This window comes from Anopheles arabiensis, chromosome 2 (genome assembly GCF_016920715.1).
Source record: "Anopheles arabiensis isolate DONGOLA chromosome 2, AaraD3, whole genome shotgun sequence".
Lineage (NCBI taxonomy): Eukaryota > Metazoa > Arthropoda > Insecta > Diptera > Culicidae > Anopheles > Anopheles arabiensis.
Window position 1 is genome coordinate 1,701,669 of NC_053517.1, and position 19,386 is coordinate 1,721,054.

General features: G+C 46.7%; 4 protein-coding genes across 8 annotated transcripts in view; all 4 read left to right on the forward strand.

Moving 5' to 3' along the window:
• LOC120896939 overlaps nt 1–19,386 on the forward strand; it is a 77,945-nt gene that overhangs the window by 20,021 nt on the left and 38,538 nt on the right. The gene's annotated exons all lie outside the window — the stretch shown is intronic.
• On the forward strand, nt 5,906–7,610 carry LOC120896933 (mucin-5AC-like). The gene is made up of 2 exons (XM_040301463.1): nt 5,906–6,581; nt 6,663–7,610. Exons 1-2 carry the CDS (start codon nt 6,062–6,064, stop codon nt 7,562–7,564), a joined length of 1,422 nt encoding a protein of 473 aa, XP_040157397.1. The 5' UTR covers nt 5,906–6,061; the 3' UTR covers nt 7,565–7,610.
• LOC120896932 (cell wall protein DAN4-like) lies at nt 8,732–10,447 on the forward strand. Its single transcript, XM_040301461.1, has 2 exons — nt 8,732–8,852; nt 8,931–10,447. Exons 1-2 carry the CDS (start codon nt 8,756–8,758, stop codon nt 10,367–10,369), a joined length of 1,536 nt encoding a protein of 511 aa, XP_040157395.1. The 5' UTR covers nt 8,732–8,755; the 3' UTR covers nt 10,370–10,447.
• LOC120896927 (mucin-5AC-like) lies at nt 11,101–13,452 on the forward strand. The gene is made up of 2 exons (XM_040301457.1): nt 11,101–11,225; nt 11,307–13,452. The coding sequence occupies exons 1-2, from the start codon at nt 11,129–11,131 to the stop codon at nt 13,346–13,348; spliced, it is 2,139 nt and encodes a 712-aa protein (XP_040157391.1). The 5' UTR covers nt 11,101–11,128; the 3' UTR covers nt 13,349–13,452.

Here is a 19,386-nt window from a genome sequence, read left to right on the forward strand (position 1 = left end):
ATTTTTTAAATGCGGAAATCGCACGGAAAGGCAGGAAGCGGTTCGACACGGCACTGATAAATGAGGAGACAGTAGCGGAAGCTTGGAAAAAGTATGATGAAAATTAAGCAGCGCCACTCGTAGCAGTAGCAGCAGCAGCAGTGCTTTCGTTCTTGTCCCTGTCGTTCCTGCGGTTTCATTGCCGGTTCGTTCGTTCGACGAAATAGGGAAGCTGGAGCAAGTTTAGCCCCGCGGACGTCTGTGGTACAGTTTTATCCATTTTCCGACCGATTTCATACGTCCTTCCGGCTTAGGGGGGGAGGCGGTTTCGAGTAGCTTCACCACTCTACCTCTGCATTGGAAGCACCGGGAATGTGTCGAGCCGGAAGCTCTGGCAAGGACTTGGCCGCGAGCTGGCAGCATTCAATGAATTCAGCATTAAAACAATTCACATCGGGATCGAATGGAATCGAATTTGGCAGCAGAAGTTTCGGGAAAGGGTTTTTTTTCCTTTACTCCCACCAGCTCTCTCCGTTTTCAAATCCACTTTTGCGATCTAGGTGAGTGGCCGTTCTACGTGTGTGTGTGTGACCATTGGCCACATTTCAAATGCTGATTTTGTACCGGACAGCTAGAGCTACCGAAACCGAAACAAGCGACGCGGGCTCGCTCACTGTACTGAGTCGTATTCGGGCTGTGTGGCTAAATGTTACCCCATTCACATTGCACCATTCAACGTGATTGGGGGTAGGTCAGGGATGTAGCAACGCGGGGGGGGAAATATTTCCTAACCATCTGCACAGGAAAAACGAGGAAAAGTGGTTGCGAGTGTGGTTGGAAGGGCTTGGTTCCCGGAATTCGCTTATAAAAGCGACCGCGACCGTATGTGTGGTGTGGGTAGCTTCGTTTTGGCAAATGGCGGGCAGGTTAATCTGACATCTGAGCAAGGATAGCGTGTGGGCGTGGGGGATTGGGGTGGCATTTCGCGTGGAATCTGCAACGTGCTGAAGATGGTATTCTCCTCTCCCTCATTCTGCACTTGCAGCATGCATTTTTCGCCCACATATATACTGCCGCTGGTTCGTGTGGCACACACGTGTGGGGCTTGGGTGGTTTGGAGCCTTCTGTGGAGCCTTCTGATCGGATGCCAAAAATATTGCGCGCCCACCGCCTCCAGAAAGTTGAGCAGTGAGCGGAATGAGCGGAAGAAGAAAATGCATTGCCAATTGGAGGGGAGGTGGAAAGGAAGCGGGGAAGGAATTTAGCACAAACAACACAATAGCAGCATCCCTTTCAGGAAGCAAGCATGTTTTGAAGTGGCCCAAATGTCAGCCACGGGCAAAGGGACTTCGGTGTGTTGTGTGTATGTGCGTGTGGAGGGTTAGTGCAAAGTTTCGGAGGTTTAAAGTGATCCTTCCGAACGTTTGGGGCAAAGAATAACAGCGACCGAATTTTTCACGCGACAGGAAAGACAGGGAAAAGGGGAAGTGCCGTCTCCGGTATGATCGTTTTTGGAAGCGAAAGCACTTTTTCGGGCATCTTCGTTCCCGTCTGGCAGCCGTCTAGCTGCTGGAGGTTGTTGGTCGCACTTTGAAGAGCTCAATATTTGGCCCTGCTTCCGAGGAAGTTATCCTTTTTTTTCGCTTTGTGTGTAGCCTGCTCTCTGGCAATGGTGGTAGCAGTTTTTTTTTGGTCTGTGTGCAAAACGATTTTCTTTTCCAATCGTTCCTTAATTCGGCATCGTTTGGAGTTTGGTGTGCGAGAGCAACGCAAACCTTAACCTGCCCGAAACGACCAGCAAGATACCCCAGCAGCATAGCTACCGGCAACAGTAGGCGGTGATAGTGGAATGTTGTTTTTTTTGCCTCGAATGTTTGTTTATCGACCGTGCTAATGTGTGTGTGTGTGTGTGGATGTGGTCGTTGGGGGTTTTTGTTTTTGTAAAACGGCATCGAAATTGGTGATGCAATTTTGACGAGCGACCACCCGGACGGTTGACCGACTTTGGGTTTGAATATTTAAATCGTCTCCCACCGTTGCTTGCCGGTGTGATGGGATAGTATGGTTATCCCTCCTTGCGTTAGAGCTGTGGAGAAAAAGATAGTAACAAACAGAGGGACAGAGAGTGAGAGAGAGACAGAGGAGTATGCTTTGTTGTAAGCGAAACCCATTGGAAGGAAGTTTTCTGCTGCATAATTCATGCAGTTAGTGAAATTTTAAAATTCCATTTAGAAATTTTAGGACACCTGTTGGGGGATCGAACCACTCCCAGCAGGTCCGGTGGAGTTGATGGTAGGGAATGTGTATTGTATTGGGTTTGTTTTGGTAGCTTTTTCCTGTGTTGATCGCCAGTTTGATATAGTTTTGATTTATGCACATAACAAGCGTTTTAAAACAGTTTTTCTTTTGTTTCTACTTCACAGGTAAGTGAAATGAACTTTGCTGTGTGTCATGAATGCATCGTAGATAGTAAGTATTTGCTGAAGGACTGAGGAGATGGTTGGAAACCTTTCTGGCGTACCGTTTATCACAAACATAATCACTTTTTACACATAACGTTCTAGTCCTTTAGACATGGCACGAAAGAAAACACGAAAGAAAAGCAAAGAATCGTTTGGAAAATCAACCCAACCCAAAGCTTTTAATGAACCTCTGAACTAGCAGTATCACTTCGCTAGTGTTGCTTATCGTGGAAGGAGTGGCAGATAAATCAACGTAAGAAAGGATAAGTTAGAAACCGTTCAAACCTTATCGGTCGCCAGTAAATGGCATTAAACACAGGGATGAAGCCTCCGTAGTACCGTATGCTCTCGTTTGCTGTGGAAGGTCGGAAAGCGCGCTCAGGCATGATACTGACACAAACTGAAGGAAAATGTGTTGCACATTCTGCTGACGTGCTGCAAAGCGGTGCGCGTGCTGAAGCACATATTTTATCCCACTATTTATGTATTTTCTATGCACGGAACGCAAGCTCGGACGGGAAAAATGCAATTTGAAATGCATTATATCGTGATGGTTTAGCAGCACTGCGGGGACGGGAGCAAGCTGGGCTACTCTTAATCCTCTCAACCCCCATGGCCAGGAGGGTGCGCGTGATCGTGTGCTTTGCATCGGACCAAGAAAGTCACGCTCGGTACATTTGGGGCCTGGACGTGGAACAGAGGGTATAGGAAGTGGACTCGGCACTTCCGCCCTGAGACACGGTGTACTTTCACGAGCACGGCCATCGACCACCAGTTGAATGTGCTGGCGATTCATCTTTCGCGAACGCAGGAAATTACGCTTTTATGAGGATTGATAGTGGCGTAGACTACCGAACGCGCGAATCTAAACCGAAGAAGTTGTTCTCTCTCTCCCTCTCAAGGGAATAAAGTATAGGGGGCCTTCGAGAAAAGATTGTCCGCTCCTACGGCCAGCTCCCGTGTGAATAAATCACCCCATCAGCAACAGAGTCGGCATCGGAAGCATTAGCCACGGCGGTAATGTCGTTATCGATAACGTTCCGTCACGGAATGTTGGTTTTCTCCGAGCGGGAAGAAGAGTGAGACATCTCCCCCCCTCTCTCTCTGTAGCTGTTATTATCTGGCCAATTTTTGTCTCTCCCGAATAATGAAAAGTAGGGGAGGGATTAACACGCCTTCAACAGGATTTCTATTTCCGTTGGCATGCTAATCAGAGTGTGATTCGATTAGGCTGTGCACGACGAAGCGCCATTCACAGGGATCGGGCTAGACAACGTTAGATCAGAGCACGACCAGACCTGATTGCTTGTATCCGGACGCTTCGAACGCAGAGGGAGGGGAGGGCGATGAAGGGCGTTGCGTTCTTTGAGTGATGAATTTTTAATTCCCAATTGACAAGATGATGAAAAATCCGTTGCCGTGTGGCAGTGCGAAGCAGCAGTGTTCGCCGTCGCTTAATGATTTCGGTTTTAATCGACCTGTAGAATAATAATAATTTGCATTATTTAAGCATATTGTGCATACTGTAGCAGCAGCTCCTTCAGAAAATGACCCAAAAAAACCGAACACCGATCTAGGTTGTGCAGCGTTTGCTTTTTGCCGAATGTTGCCGAACCGGGGAAAGGCAAACCCGTTCCGTAGGCAAGCAAGCGAAACGGAAAATCTAATGGAAATCATCATGAATATATAACGAGGCAAAATGACTAAAATTTTAAGATACCTGTACCCGTGCGATTGGAGGAAACGCATAACGAATTAGGAAGAACAGCCCTTCGCTCAATACTTCCCAGCGCAATCGTTCACGTTTCCTGTCACATGAGGTATTCGGATTCGTTTTACGTATTTATGTGTGATTTTTGAGTAAATTCAACGAAGCAGCAGTCCCAGGGGCGATTTCATAATGTCCTGCGTTCTTGCATTGGATGAGGTGTGGTGCCGGAAATTTTCGGTCGGCTTTGGGCACCTGTGCTCCACATCCGGCATGTGCACTCGCCAACATGGCCAGCCAGCCTTCCCACAAGCACACCACCGATAGCAGCGACACATCTTTCTGATGAGGTAGTCTTATATGTGTATATCCATTAAAATGTGGTACACTTTCAAAGTTTAATGAAGCACAGAGTGGTGTAGTATCGTACTCAAGGCGCGCTCAGTCAACGTTTGTAGCAAGCCGTTATGCCAGTTGCCGGATCACCGAAGAATAGGGAACGGAGGGTTTTGGGGGTGTTTTGAAAGTGGTTCAATACGGAAAGCGGACTTTGGCATGATGCTCTACGTATCATCTTGTGTGATAGGCAAGGATTTCCGAGAATGAATGAGCAGATCGGAATTGCCTGGAGTGTCCCCTCTGTACCTGTGCGAATGTCGAAAGAAACCACTATTGGGGGTCGTATGCGATACAGGCTTTAGATTGCCGGGTTCCCCAGTGCACGGAAGTGTTTCTGGAAAATTAAATGCAGATGCAATTATTCGCCAATGGCTCGCAATGCTGCCAGCCAGACGAGGTCACAACTCTTCTCCTCTTTTTGCTGAAAATTTCCATGACGAAAGGCAGCTGTATGATTCGTCAGATTGATTAATTCAATTAAAGCTACGGGGTACCGTGCGCTTGGGATTGGAAGAAGCAGTAATAAAAAATCCCGGATTTGTTGAGTCCATTGGCTCCCCCAGGAGGGCGAATGGTGCACCGATGTGGTTGTCGCATGAGAAAGGATCGTGCAGTTTCGGAGCCATTGCGTGCAAAGAAGTACCACAATGGATAGTAATCATGAAACGCAATCAGAGAAAAGGAGAATTATCAAAATCTACCCCTTTGCAGGATTGGAAGCATGTACAGCATGCTTCCATGTTAACGCCATCATGGAATGAATCATTGTCATTAGTTAATTATCGAATGCGTTTTACTAGATTTCTTTTCGGTCTCATGATATTGCCAGTGGTGGTAACACTGCCCTACACTAAACAACCCTGCACTTCAAGTACATTCAGTAAATTTATATGAGCAGGTGTGTTCTCCGTTGATAAGGCTCTTGAAAAATCGATCAAACCATTGATCGTTTTGAAGGTGTTGGATAGCATACTTTTAGGCTGCAAATCGTGTGTTTGTTAAATTGGAAAAATTGATCCAAGAAGCCCACGTTCTGCTGTGTCGCTGTCATTGTCAAAAAGTACGCTACAAAAGTAAATACTGTCAAGATCAACACAAACATTCACAGTCACATACCAATCAATGGCATTGTTCAAAATATGAATGTTACAAAAAGATAAAATTCTACTAAACCTATGTAGATGAATATATAAAATGTTGTATATACCACTGGATCATTTGTTTTCGTAATAAGTAGTAGTATAGTATGCTTCATACTCTTTTCTCCTTTGTATTAGAAGTGTGGTGTTTGTTCAATCCTTCGTCGTACCAAATGTTCCATTCTACACAGCAAATGCCTTAATTTGGCAAAACGACTCGCCGAAGTCATGAGGATGGACAAATATCCGGCAGAGTTGTTTGCAAAAATGGCAGCGGCATACAATTGGTTTGGTTTTGCAAGTATGCACAATATGAGCTATTGTGCTTAGAAGGTGCTAACATGAAAGATGCTGCTTGACATATAAAAAGAGAGATGTTTCGTGAAGTTGCTATTTCGGAAGCAGTAGGTGGAGGTATCGCAATGAAAGAAACATTCGCCACAGTCGTGACACTTTTAGCCCTTACCGGGCACCTGTGTAGCGGGGCTGGACTCGCGATTGGTAAAGTCTCGGTCGGTCCGGTCACTGTTGGACCGGTGACGGTATCAGTGGCGCCTGTCACCGTTCCGTCGGTAACTGTTGGACCTATTTCCGTGTCCGTCGCACCTGTTACGGTTCCGCCCGTAACTGTCTCGATCCCGGGAGTGACAGTACCTCCTGTAACAGTTGCATCACTCGCCGTTACCGTACCAACCTTGGGAGTCACAGTTCCAACGCTGGGCGTTACAGTTCCCACGTTGGGAGTAACAGTGCCCACGCTCGGCGTCACAGTACCATCTGCCATCCCCATACTTGGCTCGGTGGCAGGTCTACTGACCACTACAACGACTGCTGCACCAACCACGACCACGACAAAAGCACCTGACAGTACCGTCAGTTTCAACATCGGTGGCAGTGAGTATGGCTCCAAAGGAGCAGCGACTGTCCCTTAGGGAGGTTCATTTTCGTTTACCTTGGTGCGCATTTGTGTTTCAGGCATCCTCACTGTTGTTGCATCTGACGTAGCAACAATTCAGGCTGTAATTGCTGCCTTACAAGCGGCTGCCGTAACTACTACAGTTGCACCCACAACAACAACAACAACCACAGCTAGTCCAACTACAACAACGACTACATCAGCGGTAACGACGACCACGACTGCGGCCACAACCACAACGGCAGCAGCCACAACAACAACCACCACTGCTGCAGCAACTACCACAACTGCTGCAGCAACCACAACAACGACCACGACCACTACCGTAGCTCCTACAACTCAGGCGTCAGGATCTATTTCGATCTCTATCACGATCAATTACAATGGGTCTAACGTTATTGTGGTAGCTAACAATGCTTCACTGCTCACACTGCTGACACAGCTGCTTAATCAACTGTCCTCTACCACAACCACTGTCGCAGCAGCGAGTAGTTCAACATCTTCCACCACGACAACGACCACCACAACGACGGCAGCTGCACCGACGACAACTCGTCGCGCAGGTGGTTGCCATAGACACGATCACAGCCACGAGCATTTCGGCTTCGGATTTGGTGGAAGAATCGGTATCGGTGGTCCTGGCGGTGTCCTGAGCATTGGCGGAGGAATACGCATTGGAAGGCCACCGGTCGCTCCTCCTGCTCCGCTCATCACATCCGGTCCAATAGTACCGTTCGCTCCGGTTGTTAATCCTATTGGTCTCGTTGCCCGACCCGTGCTGACTGCTGCTGGGCGCATTGTGAATGGAATAGGGCAGGGCATTAGCAATATAGCAGGTGGAATTGCAAATGCGGCTGGTGCTGTGGTTGGCGCTGGTGCAGGACTTTCTGCGGGGGTAGGTGTGGGCGGTGGTTTTGGCATTGGTGTGGGCGGCAGAGGTGGTGTAGCGTTGATGGGTTAGGGCACTGGGAATAAAACTACAATAAAGATATACACTTGAATGGTAACTGTTGTGCGTTTAGTGTTTCACAGATAAAAGAAGAATCACTTTCTCTATACTGTGAGAAGAAAACACGTTCTTCCGACCTTCAGGGCTTGTCAGTGTCAACGTGGGTTTTATGAATAGTTAACATTCATAGGCAAGGGTCACATGAACAAGGTGCTGATTAATAGATTGATTTGTATTTTCGAACCATAGGTTGTCGTAGTTTTCACACACGTGTGTAGACTTAATTTGGCAATTTTTTTGTTTGCCTGATGTTCCATTGGCTTCAACGAATAAAAAGTAAAATTTGTGAAAAGATTCGATGCATGGAATCTCTCTCAAATTGAGCGTTTTAAATAATAAAATCCAACTTCCTGTGCTAGTTTATTTTTGAATATGGCCAAATATTTTAGTTAGTAGTTAGTGGATGCCAAAGTCACTTGCGTTGATAGCGAACTTAAATTAAAAATTTTAGCATTTAAAAATTAAAATGTAGCATTTAATGCTACATTTCATCGGTGAGACTTATAAATTTACACCAATAAAAGCATCGATTTGAGTTGTACTACTGGAATCGGAAAATTGACTTCAAGTGGAAAGAATTGTCTATTAGTCGTCGCTATCAAAGCTTCACAATAAAATTTGATTGTATGTTGCTAAAACAGCCACAACATGAAGCAAAAGCTGTTCACCAGCTCAGTATAATGCAGTTTTTTATTATGCACAAGTCTAAAAGAGCGTCGGAGCCAAGCTGTTTGAGCATCAAAGAAAGCAATTATACGCCAGCGGTTGACTTGTACAGCGGTGTTCAAATATTTTGGTGAAAGTGGTCTTGAAAGTAAACAATTCAATGGTTTATAGTCCGTCTTTACTTTATTTGTCTTACAGAAATTGCGTATTTGCAAAAAAGACTTGCAACAAGTGACTTAGAACTGAAGATCAATTTTGTACTGTTCAATCTACTAGGAACGATAAAGAATCAGTTCTTTTCAGAATTTTCTACCATAGACTTTGGCTCATTAGCGATGTGTGAAAATGATGTTTGTTTTGTAAATTGTTTGCAAAAATATACGCCTGGTGGTTATTTTGCGCAAATTTCCTATATAAAGCGTGCGGGCTATAATTCGGTTGTAGCATTCAATATCTTCTGCCACACTTGAAGAGAGAATGAAGACAAACATTTTATTAACTTTAACTGTGGCAGCATGTCTGCTTATCAGTCAAGTGCAGGCCCAAGCTACTGTAGCTATAAATGTTGGTGGAGGTAAGCATTTGCGTTGTTTGAATTTCTAGACATGATGAATCGTTTACTGCATACGATATTTATGATTCTTTGCTGTAGGTACTATCACAGTCGCTTCGAGCGATATTAACACCATTCTGGCAATAGTAGCAGCTTTGCAGTCTACAACCACCACTGCAGCTGCGACAACGACTACAGCAGGGGCGGTGACTACAACGACTACGGCCGTTCCGACAACTACAACGACTACGGCCGCTCCGACAACTACAACGACTACAGCTGCCCCGACTACTACAACAACTACAGCTGCTCCGACTACTACTACAACTACAGCTGCTCCGACTACTACTACAACTACGGCCGCCCCAACGACTACTACTACAACGGCCGCACCGACAACTACAACTACTACTGCCGCACCGACAACAACAACTACTACTGCCGCCCCAACAACTACAACTACTACTGCCGCCCCAACAACTACAACTACTACTGCCGCACCAACAACGACTACTACAACTGCGGCTCCGACCACAACTACTACCACTGCGGCTCCGACGACGACTACTACCACTGCGGCTCCGACGACGACTACTACCACTGCGGCTCCGACGACGACTACTACCACTGCGGCTGCGACGACAACAACGGCTGCCACAACAACTACAACAGCTGCCACTATTAGTGTAGTTGTTACTGTCAACGGATCCAGCGTTACTGTGTCGTCCTCCAACAATTCTTTGGTGAATACTGTTCTTCAAATTATTGCTAGCCTTACGGCAACAACCACTACGGCAGCGGCTACAACCACTACTACAACGGCGGCGACCACAACAACTACGAGTGCTACAACTACAACAGCAGCGGCCACAACAACTACCACGACAGCTGCGGCCACGACGACCACTACCACTGCAGCTCCAACCACCACTACAACTACTACTGTTGCTCCAACAACCACTACAACTACCACCGCTGCCCCCACGACGACAACGACTACTACCGCTGCACCAACGACTACGACGACTACCACAGTTGCTCCAACCACTACCACCACAACTATAGCTAGCACTACTACCACAACCAGAAGACCGTGCGGTACACGTATCCCAATCGGTTTGGGAGGTGGTTTTGGTATCATAGGAGGCCTGGGTCCGCTCGGCTTTGGAGTGGGTCTCCGAGGAGGAATTGGAGGTAGCTTGGGAGCTCCACAAGTAGGAGGATTCGGAATTCTGCCAGCCGTAGGCCAAGTTGTGCGCACGGGACTTGGCGTGGTTGGCTCGGCCGCTAATTTAGCTGGGAATGTAGTTGGAGCCGTTGGTAATGCAGCAGGTGGATTGCTTGGAGGTTTAAGCAATGCTGCCGCTGGAATTGGATCTGGTCTGAATGCAGGCCTCAGCGGAGGTATTGGAGCAAGAGTGGGAAGTGGATTTGGTGGAAGTCTGCAGGCTGGCGGTGGCTTTGGAAGTAATCTGCAGGCTGGCAGCGGTTTTGGAGGCAGTTTCCGTACTGGATTCCGCGCCGGTCTAATGGGCTGATAGACGGTGCTGATAAAATGTGTACTGTTACTATTAGCTAATATGTTAAGTTCAAAAATAAAGAATCCATGCAACAAACATGTACTGTATTTTCAACTCATTAAATATCTTCTGTTTTGTCAGAAATAGCTTCACATATAACGTTTTGAACAGATTTGTGGATATAGTGCAACATATATTTTAAATGTGGTCTGTTACAGCATAACAAATGCATGGGTGGAGCATAAGCTCATTGACTAGTACAATACTTCTTTATTGAGTTCGATAAGTTTCACTTGTATGTAATACGGTTTATAGCTCTGTGAATGTATGTGAATATGATTATTTACAAAAAATAAAAGTGCTTCAGTTCTAGAAAAATCTTTTCAAACATTTTACTTGTTTTGCTGGCCAGATCGTCGACGATGAAACAAAGAAAGAGTCTTTTGAAGCCAAAAAAGATCTTTGCACGACAGAAAGAACAACCTATTTACCACCAGAGCTATTGACGTGATCGGATTGTAGAACTATACTTGTGGTTCATTAGACTATAATAACTTTTCATTCATTTATGCGGTGTACCATATATTGGCTCGTGCGAAACAGCGAGACAATGCAAACTGTTATATTGGGATACGTCTGCAGACAGTGGCCTTAACACGTGAGATATAGGTGATACGCGCACCCGCACATGTGGTCTGAACTAGATGTATATAAAGCATGTGCAAGTCCTTCAATCTTCAGAACCTATCCTTCGATAGCTGCCGTGTAGTGATCAAAATGAAGAACTATTTGGCTTCTCTGGTACTCGCCGTGTGTTTACTCACCGGCCCAGTTGCTAGTCAGTCGGCAACGGTATCGATCAATATTGGAGGAAGTGAGTGCAATAAGGAAGAGTGCAAAATGTGGTTAAACTATCGGAAATTAATAATTTAACTTTGAATTAATCCCATCGCAGGTGTTATCACTTTAGCGTCGTCGGACTTGTCGACGATATTGGCTATTGTAGCAGCGTTGCAAACATCAACGACAACAACTGCAGCAACGACAACTGCTGCCGCTACTACAACCGTTGCCACCACTGCTGCTACTACAGCAGCTTCGACCACTACGACGGCAGCCACTACCGCTGCCACCACTGCGGCTACTACAGCAGCTACTACCACTACGACAGCTGCCACTACCGCTGCCACCACTGCTGCTACTACAGCAGCTACGACCACTACGACAGCTGCCACTACCGCTGCCACCACTGCGGCTACTACAGCAGCTACTACCACTACGACTGCTGCCACTACTGCAGCCACCACTGCGGCTACTACTGCTGCTACGACAACAACGACAGCTGCAACTACTGCTGCAACTACCGCTGCTACTACAGCTGCTACCACCACTACGACCGCTGCCACCACTGCCGCTACTACAGCAGCTACTACCACTACGACAGCTGCTACCACTGCTGCCACTACTGCCGCTACTACAGCAGCTACTACCACTACGACAGCTGCCACCACTGCTGCCACCACTGCTGCCACTACTGCCGCTACTACAGCAGCTACTACCACTACGACAGCTGCCACCACTGCCGCTACTACAGCAGCTACTACCACTACGACAGCTGCGACTACTGCAGCCACCACTGCTGCTACCACCACTACGACGGCTGCAACAACTGCTGCTACGACGACCACTACTGCTGCCACAACCGCTGCAACTACGACTACTACCACTGCTGCCACAACCGCTGCAACCACAACTACAACTACAGTAGCCCCGACAACTACGACTACTACAGTTGCACCGACTACCACAACCACTACTGCTGCACCGACTGCCACAACCACTACTGCAGCTACGACCACGACAGCGGCCCCTAGTGTGACTATAACTCTTACTCTCAACGGAAATACTATCACCATCGTCGCTTCTGATTCGAGCTTGGTGAATTTGTTGACACAAATTTTGACAAGTTTGACAGCAACGACTACTACTGTTGCCCCGACTACCACAACGACTACTGCTGTCCCGACTACTACGACCACTACTGCTGCACCTACTACTACCACGACCACCACAGTTGCCCCGACTACTACGACCACTACTGCGGCACCTACTACTACCACGACCACCACAGTTGCCCCGACAACTACGACCACTACTGCTGCCCCAACTACCACGACCACAACTGTTGCACCTACCACTACCACGATTGCTACCAGCACGACAACACGTAAATGTGGAGTTGGCATTGGAATCGGAGGTGGAATTAACATTGGAGGACTGGGAGGAATCGGAGGAAGCATTGGTATTGGTGCCGGTCTAGGAGGTATCGGTGCTGGAATAAATGTGGGTGGAGGTTTGGGAGGACTCGGTGCCGGATTTGGTGCTGGTATCAATCTTGGCGGAGCAGGAACCGGACTCAATGTAGGTACTGGAATTCGTCCGATCGGATCGCTTCTCGGAACGGTGATCAATACTGCTGGCAACGTGGCCGGCACTGCAATTAACACGGCTGCCACTGGCATTCGTCCGATCGGATCGCTGCTCGGAACGGCGGTCAATACGGCTGGAAATGTGGCCGGCACTGCAATTAACACGGCTGGCACTGGCATTCGTCCGATTGGATCGCTGCTCGGAACGGCGATCAATACGGCTGGAAATGTGGCCGGAACTGCAATTAACACGGCTGGCGGTGTGATCAATACGGCTGGCAATTTGGCTGGCACTGCTGTCAATACGGCTGGAAACCTGGCCGGAACTGCGATCAATACGGCCGGTGGCGCAGTGCGGGGAGTCGTTGGAACTGCTACCAATGTGCTCGGTGCTGCCACAAACGTGGTTGGCAATGTTGCCGGAGGACTCTTTGGTGGATTGGCCAGCGGCATTCAGGCTGCATCCAATGTTGGCTCCCGGTTGAACGTCGGAGGAAGTCTAGCCGGTAGTGGCGGACTCTTTGGAAGCAGACTGACTGCAGGCGCCGGTTTTGGATTCGCTGGATAAAAAGCGGAAATCGGACCAAAATCAAACCCGTTTTATTCTGACTGAGCTGTTTTCTTTTTCTATCTTTTAAACCTTCAATAAAAACTGATCTATTTTGAGACCAACGGTTTGTTTCTTATCTTGAAACAACGGAAACTAAACACCATAAAAGCAGCTAAGAAGCGAGAAATTAATATTATGTAAATATTGATCGTGCATGATCGTCAAACCAGTTTGGTAACACGTTCGGTGCGACTCCATTCCCGTAAGGGCATTTGTTTAATGAGATCTCATCTTCGATTCGCTTTATCGTAGCTTTCAATCTTCAACTGCTGTCCAACCAAAGCGAACGACCATCGGATGTGATGTAATGCGTCACCACACCGGGACACCTGGGGTTGGCAAGAAACCGTGAAATCTTGATAACTTGTAATGTTTTACATCTGCTTGAAATCAATTAGCCATTACAGCGATTTCGGTCTCTACTGTTTTTGTAAACAAATGATGCGTTATGGAAGTTGTGAAATCGTTTAAACGAAAGGTGCCATCGGTTCAATCAACCGTTAACTTGTAAATCACTACTGCCCGATCTACTCTGGTGTAGATATAGCTTTGAGTTTAGTTGGATGAATATTCGGATAGTGTAGTAAATCATTAAAATAAACTCTCCTTTTCGTGATTGAAAATGTATGAGTGACTAGTACAGGAGCTTTTGGCCCTTGAACTATCCGTTCAAATGAGCCTGCAGGTATCAAAGTAATGTTGATTTTTACGTACCGTTGCGTCTATCTGAGTCTAGTTCAATATGGAAGGTAAATAAACAAACTTGCAGCAAAGTATTTACTGTTACATTTCACTTTACCAGACGGTCGTTTTTTCTGCTGGTAAGGCAACGGCTCGATTTTTTGTACACGGAATATTCGGATACATCCACCGTCCCAAGGCATCGCTCGGCCTTAATCCTATCATATTTTCAGCTGATCCCTGTCAAGACGGAACTCTGTTTTGCTGTTGAATCCGAGGAGAGGGCATAAAGGGCTCACAAGGGCAGGCGGGGGAAGCGACTTTACCGAGGCTTCTTTCCGCTCGGAATCCATTACTGTGGCATTAATATACCTGTCCGGACGAAACGTTGGCAAGTCGGTGTCCCAAAGTGTCGGTGGGCGGCGCCCGGCTGGATTTGGGCCCGGGAATATTACCGGGGGAAACCCTTTTTTTAATCTTTCCAATTTATCACCCCTTTTGTTTTCCCAGCGCACGGGCAAAACGTTTTATTGAATTAGATTCAGGGGTACGTACGCAAGGATTGGTGTAAAAAATTGCCAAAAACCACCTCGGCGGTGGCCGGGCATTGTAGTCTTGTTATGGCGTGGTATGGCGCCAAAACACGAAAGGTAGTGGAAGGAGGAAGGAGGAAAGGTAGTGGAAGTTATATTTTTGATGCTTTCAGGATTTCAGGATCGAAGTAGAGCTTTGTTTTTTGGGCAAAGGTTGCTGCTAAAGTGATGGTGAACAAAAATGTTGATCAATGGTGACAGCGTGAGTTGGTCGTTGGAACACTTTTACCCAATTTAGCATACATTAGTGAGAGGGTGTCGAAAAATTGCGAAAGTTGTGCTTTTTTCTCTAAAAATAGCAATCGAGGTAGAAATTTAATAACACATTCAACAGGGAAGATAATGATCGTTGTTTATTAGAAGAGTAATAAATGAAGCGCGTTTATCTGTTGTTCTGTTAGAGGAAATGCTTCCTTGTATCGATCGACGAATAGGGTTTGTTGTAAACACAATGTAGAGCAAAGCCGTAACGGCCCCAACTAAAACCGTATAATCCGTACCGGTAGCATTGTAAGAAGTTCTTTCGCGCACGTCAGCAAGGTAGTTGCAGAAAGTCTTACAAATAACGACCAAGTCTAGCCGTGAAGAAAGCAGAATGCACTTTCCATTCCCTGCGCACCCTATTGGATTTCTACAGGTGCAACGGAGTGATAGAGCGAGAACTAACCGATCCGACCATTGCTGGAGCGCAGCCCAGCGAAAACACATTTCGTTCCGTTGCATTTCCTTTGTTCCGGAAGCGTGCGCTGTGTTGCCGGTGCATATAATTCGTCTACACCCGTCCGGCGTGTAATTAGCAGAAACAAGACAAAGTTTCACCCGGGACTGGTCGAAAAGTTGCACACACCAAAATACAAGACCGCGCTGTCGACGATGACGTCTAAAAGACGACTAGTTTTTGGTAGAAGAGGTGGAAAGCGTTGCGAGCGCCAGTGCACATCCCGGTCTTATATTTGGCTATGGGAGACTTTGGCTTTGGCACGCGAACAGCGTGCCCTGGCCGTTGAAACTAGAGAGCGACAAGCGAGGCGCGAATAATGAAGAATAATTAGACTTTCAGCACAGCAAACGAGTTTCGCGAGGAGGAGCGCTATTTTAAACTAATCATAATTGAATCAATTTCAGCGAGATGCCCTACCGTGTGCATTCCAGTTGCCAAGGGGCAAACGGGGGATCCGTCGTGTCTGTGGGCGAACCGCGTGTCTGTTGCTAATGTTGTCGCCGGCTTAGCATCGTCTGTGCCGCGCTACACTCTGCTATCGATGGATGTGCGAGATGGATGCGGTTTTTGTCCATTGTGTAGGGATAGGGATCGTTCTCGATGACACAATGCAGAACGCGATTAAATTCTCCGAAAACAGCACGTCGTCATACGTTTGTGCGTGACACATAAACACACACACACACATCTGGTTAACATTCGTGTAGTTGACGAGTCGGTGATGAGCTGGCACACGCCAGCCTGCTTAGATCATTACTCCGCTGACACTGCAACGGGGTCAAGTTCAATTAGACAGAAGTATCTGTCAAACAAACTTTTCTCCGCTTGCTGCGCTTTATGCTATTCGTGCAACTGAACTGGCGACCGGGGCACACTTCCCAGAAACAAACCTCCACCGGTTGACTTTGAAGTGGGCTTAAACGGAGCTTACAAAATGGGTTCTTCTGAGTTGACTAAGGTTTTGTATACACCGCAAAAGGATCTGCAAATTGAATGTGTTCAAAGGTTCTATCAATTTAAAATCACCCGAGTACAAAACATTCCCTTCTGTCTGTCTGTGATGTCCGTCCAGTCGACAATGCTGTCAACATGGCCAATACCCTTCAAATCGATGCGATGTGCCCGGCAGTGTGTGTGTGTGTGTGTGTGTATTTTTTTGCTCCGTACACATATGAATGTTTGTTTTTAATTTCGTCTCTTTTGCAACGGGCACCCGGAACCCGGAAAGAAGGAACCTCGGGTTACTTCTCGAAGGTGGTACAGGCACTGGACGGTGTGTGGCTGTGTGGGTTTGCTGGAATGGAATTCAATCTCACGTCACTTTGGTCCGGAACCGGCTCGGCTCGAATCCCTTTTTGCCTAAGCCGAAGCGTGATGGTTCGATTTACATTCCATTAATCAAACCGAAAGGATCGATCGGAAGCGGTAACGATGTGTTTTCGACGTCCGTCCATCTCTTCCCAGCACCTTGACACAAGACTGACTTGGGCGAGGAGGATGTTCACTAGTGTGACTTGATGTCGTCGCGCGTACGGTCGAAATTATCGGTACGGTTGTACGGTGTTTTCTCTGGGCAAGGGAAGTGGAGTGTAGCGTACAGTGGATTATGCTGAAAAGATTCAAAATCGATTTATTTTGTTGCTTGTTAAACAGATTGTTTCAGTCGCTCGGCGTCTTTGTGAGAGTGGAATTGTGCCGCGTGCCCCGGGACACATCGCCAAACGGTGCGGGGGAAACACGATAAGAAAAGACGTCCGTTGTTCCATCGGGTGTTTAGTGTTAGTGTTACTTGACACTTTGGCATGGCAAGATGAAAGAACGGAAGTTCGATTTTCGGTCCCCATTTCCCACCACCTCTGTTTGAGACATTTAGTGTCATTCGTGCCGCCCGGTTCTAACAGGGTTTGGGGAATTTTCTTTTTTGTTTCCTTAACGCTTCACATCAAACGAATGCACCATTCGCATCATCCACTTCTCCATCGTTGGCTTTTGCTGTAGCGCCACAGTAGCAACCAGGCACCGCGCTTATGGTGATGTAAACCATTTGCATAGGGATAGCATTAGTATGTCCGCATGAGGGTCGGGGGAGAAGAAATAGGAAAACTGGGTTCAGGAAATGCTAAGCTGATAATATGGGGCGGGTGTGGAAGTTGAATGTGTTGTGTTGTGCAACGGTTATGCTAACGAACTTTAAGCTGTTTACATTAGCGTGCAATCAGGTACAAGTCAGCGAAACGGACCGAGTTCCTCAGCAGTTGGTAGGAACAAGCATTAATCTTCTTAATTCTGTCTGGAGGAATTTGGATAGAAGAATTGCATTAGCATGGATTACGGGAGCTAGGAGGGTTGGTTTAAATTGTACGATATTATTGGTGTCTTTTTTAGGCCCGTCGGTGCAGTTGATCAAACAATAGATCAGGTTTTTATTGCTGAATTTACTGCTTTATAAACAGCTAGCATCGTCGTTTGTTGTGACGTCTTGTTCGAAACGGACAAATTGATCAATCGAAACAACAACGTTCATCGTAGCAGACAGAGTAGGCTTAGTTTGTTTGTGTCTAAGCAACAGATCTGTGGATGATGCACGATCATATGTTACTGGAGCACAACACGCTCATGTTGCTGTGGAAGTCGATTGATGGTCAAACTACAAACCGCATGATGTTGGGAATGGTATAGCTTACTGTAGATAACCATTGAGAACACAGCCAGTTGAGTGAAAGCGACATACGAACATGAACTGGCTCAGTTCAACGATAGTTCATCGATATGTTTGGAATTTCCGTTCCGTGCTGCGCTTCCGAGTTTCAGCGGACGGAAGGGAAACTGGAGAATTATGTTCCTGTAGGTCGAGTCATCATCGAGTGGTGGTTGTTTTGAGTTTGTGCCCGGTGTCACGTTGATAGATGCAATCGGAATATAATGTAGGGATGAATTTTGCTAACACACTCACTCAACTCATTGCCTGTTACTGTTGCTTCCAATAAACATTGTATTCTGCTTGTAATGGCTGAGTGTACAGCTTTGATTGAAATATTCACGTTTCTCTTTCTCTCTCTCTCTTTCTGTCTCATTTCAGGTATGTGGCAAGCGATCGAATCTCTGGAGGACAAATTACCATGAACATGAATCACTTTGAAGTAAAACTGTTTGCGACTGTTGGCAATAGAAAATATTCCACTTCTCTCACCCTTACTCACTGCGCGCGCACGTCTCCGTGTGTATGTGTGGCAAAGATAGACTGGATCATGTTTCATAAAATGTATACATGATTAATTATGTTGAAATTCCTAACGAAATTGATATCAAAGTTAGCTGCCGACAGCGCGTGGTGATGGCGGACTGCATCACGCCTTGCTCTCACAGTGTAGCATCTTCAGCGGCTTTGCAGATCGCTCTACGGCGAAAGCCCACAAGATCTTTTACTCCTCTCGTTAGTTTAATTGACTCCTTCGAGTGGGACGGCAAGGGCTCCCCAAAACACACACACACACACACACACACACACACACACACACACACACACACACACACACACACACACACACACACACACACACACACACACACACACACACACACACACACACACACACACACACACACACACACACATAAGCATCATTATGGGCATTAGGACGGTTACGGCAGTTACGGCTGTGTGGCAAAAGTTATTCCTTAAGCGGACGGAGGGTGGTGAGAAACTCCATTAAAAAGTTTTATTATTTGCTAACATACATACATACATACAAGCAAACATCCATACACGATACATTTGCACACATTTGCACACATACAAAACGGCAGACAGGACGCTAGGGTACATGGACGGACGTAATTTAGAGCAAACTGGAAAAGCGTGAGCTCATCATTAGTTTCGGGTAATTTATTTATTTATCCAACTTGTGGAAGTGATTATAAAAAAAAGATCCCCCCCCTCGCCAGGTTACGATCGTAGTCCTCAACCTTCAGTGTCTCAGCGTGACTAAGAAAGGAAAGCG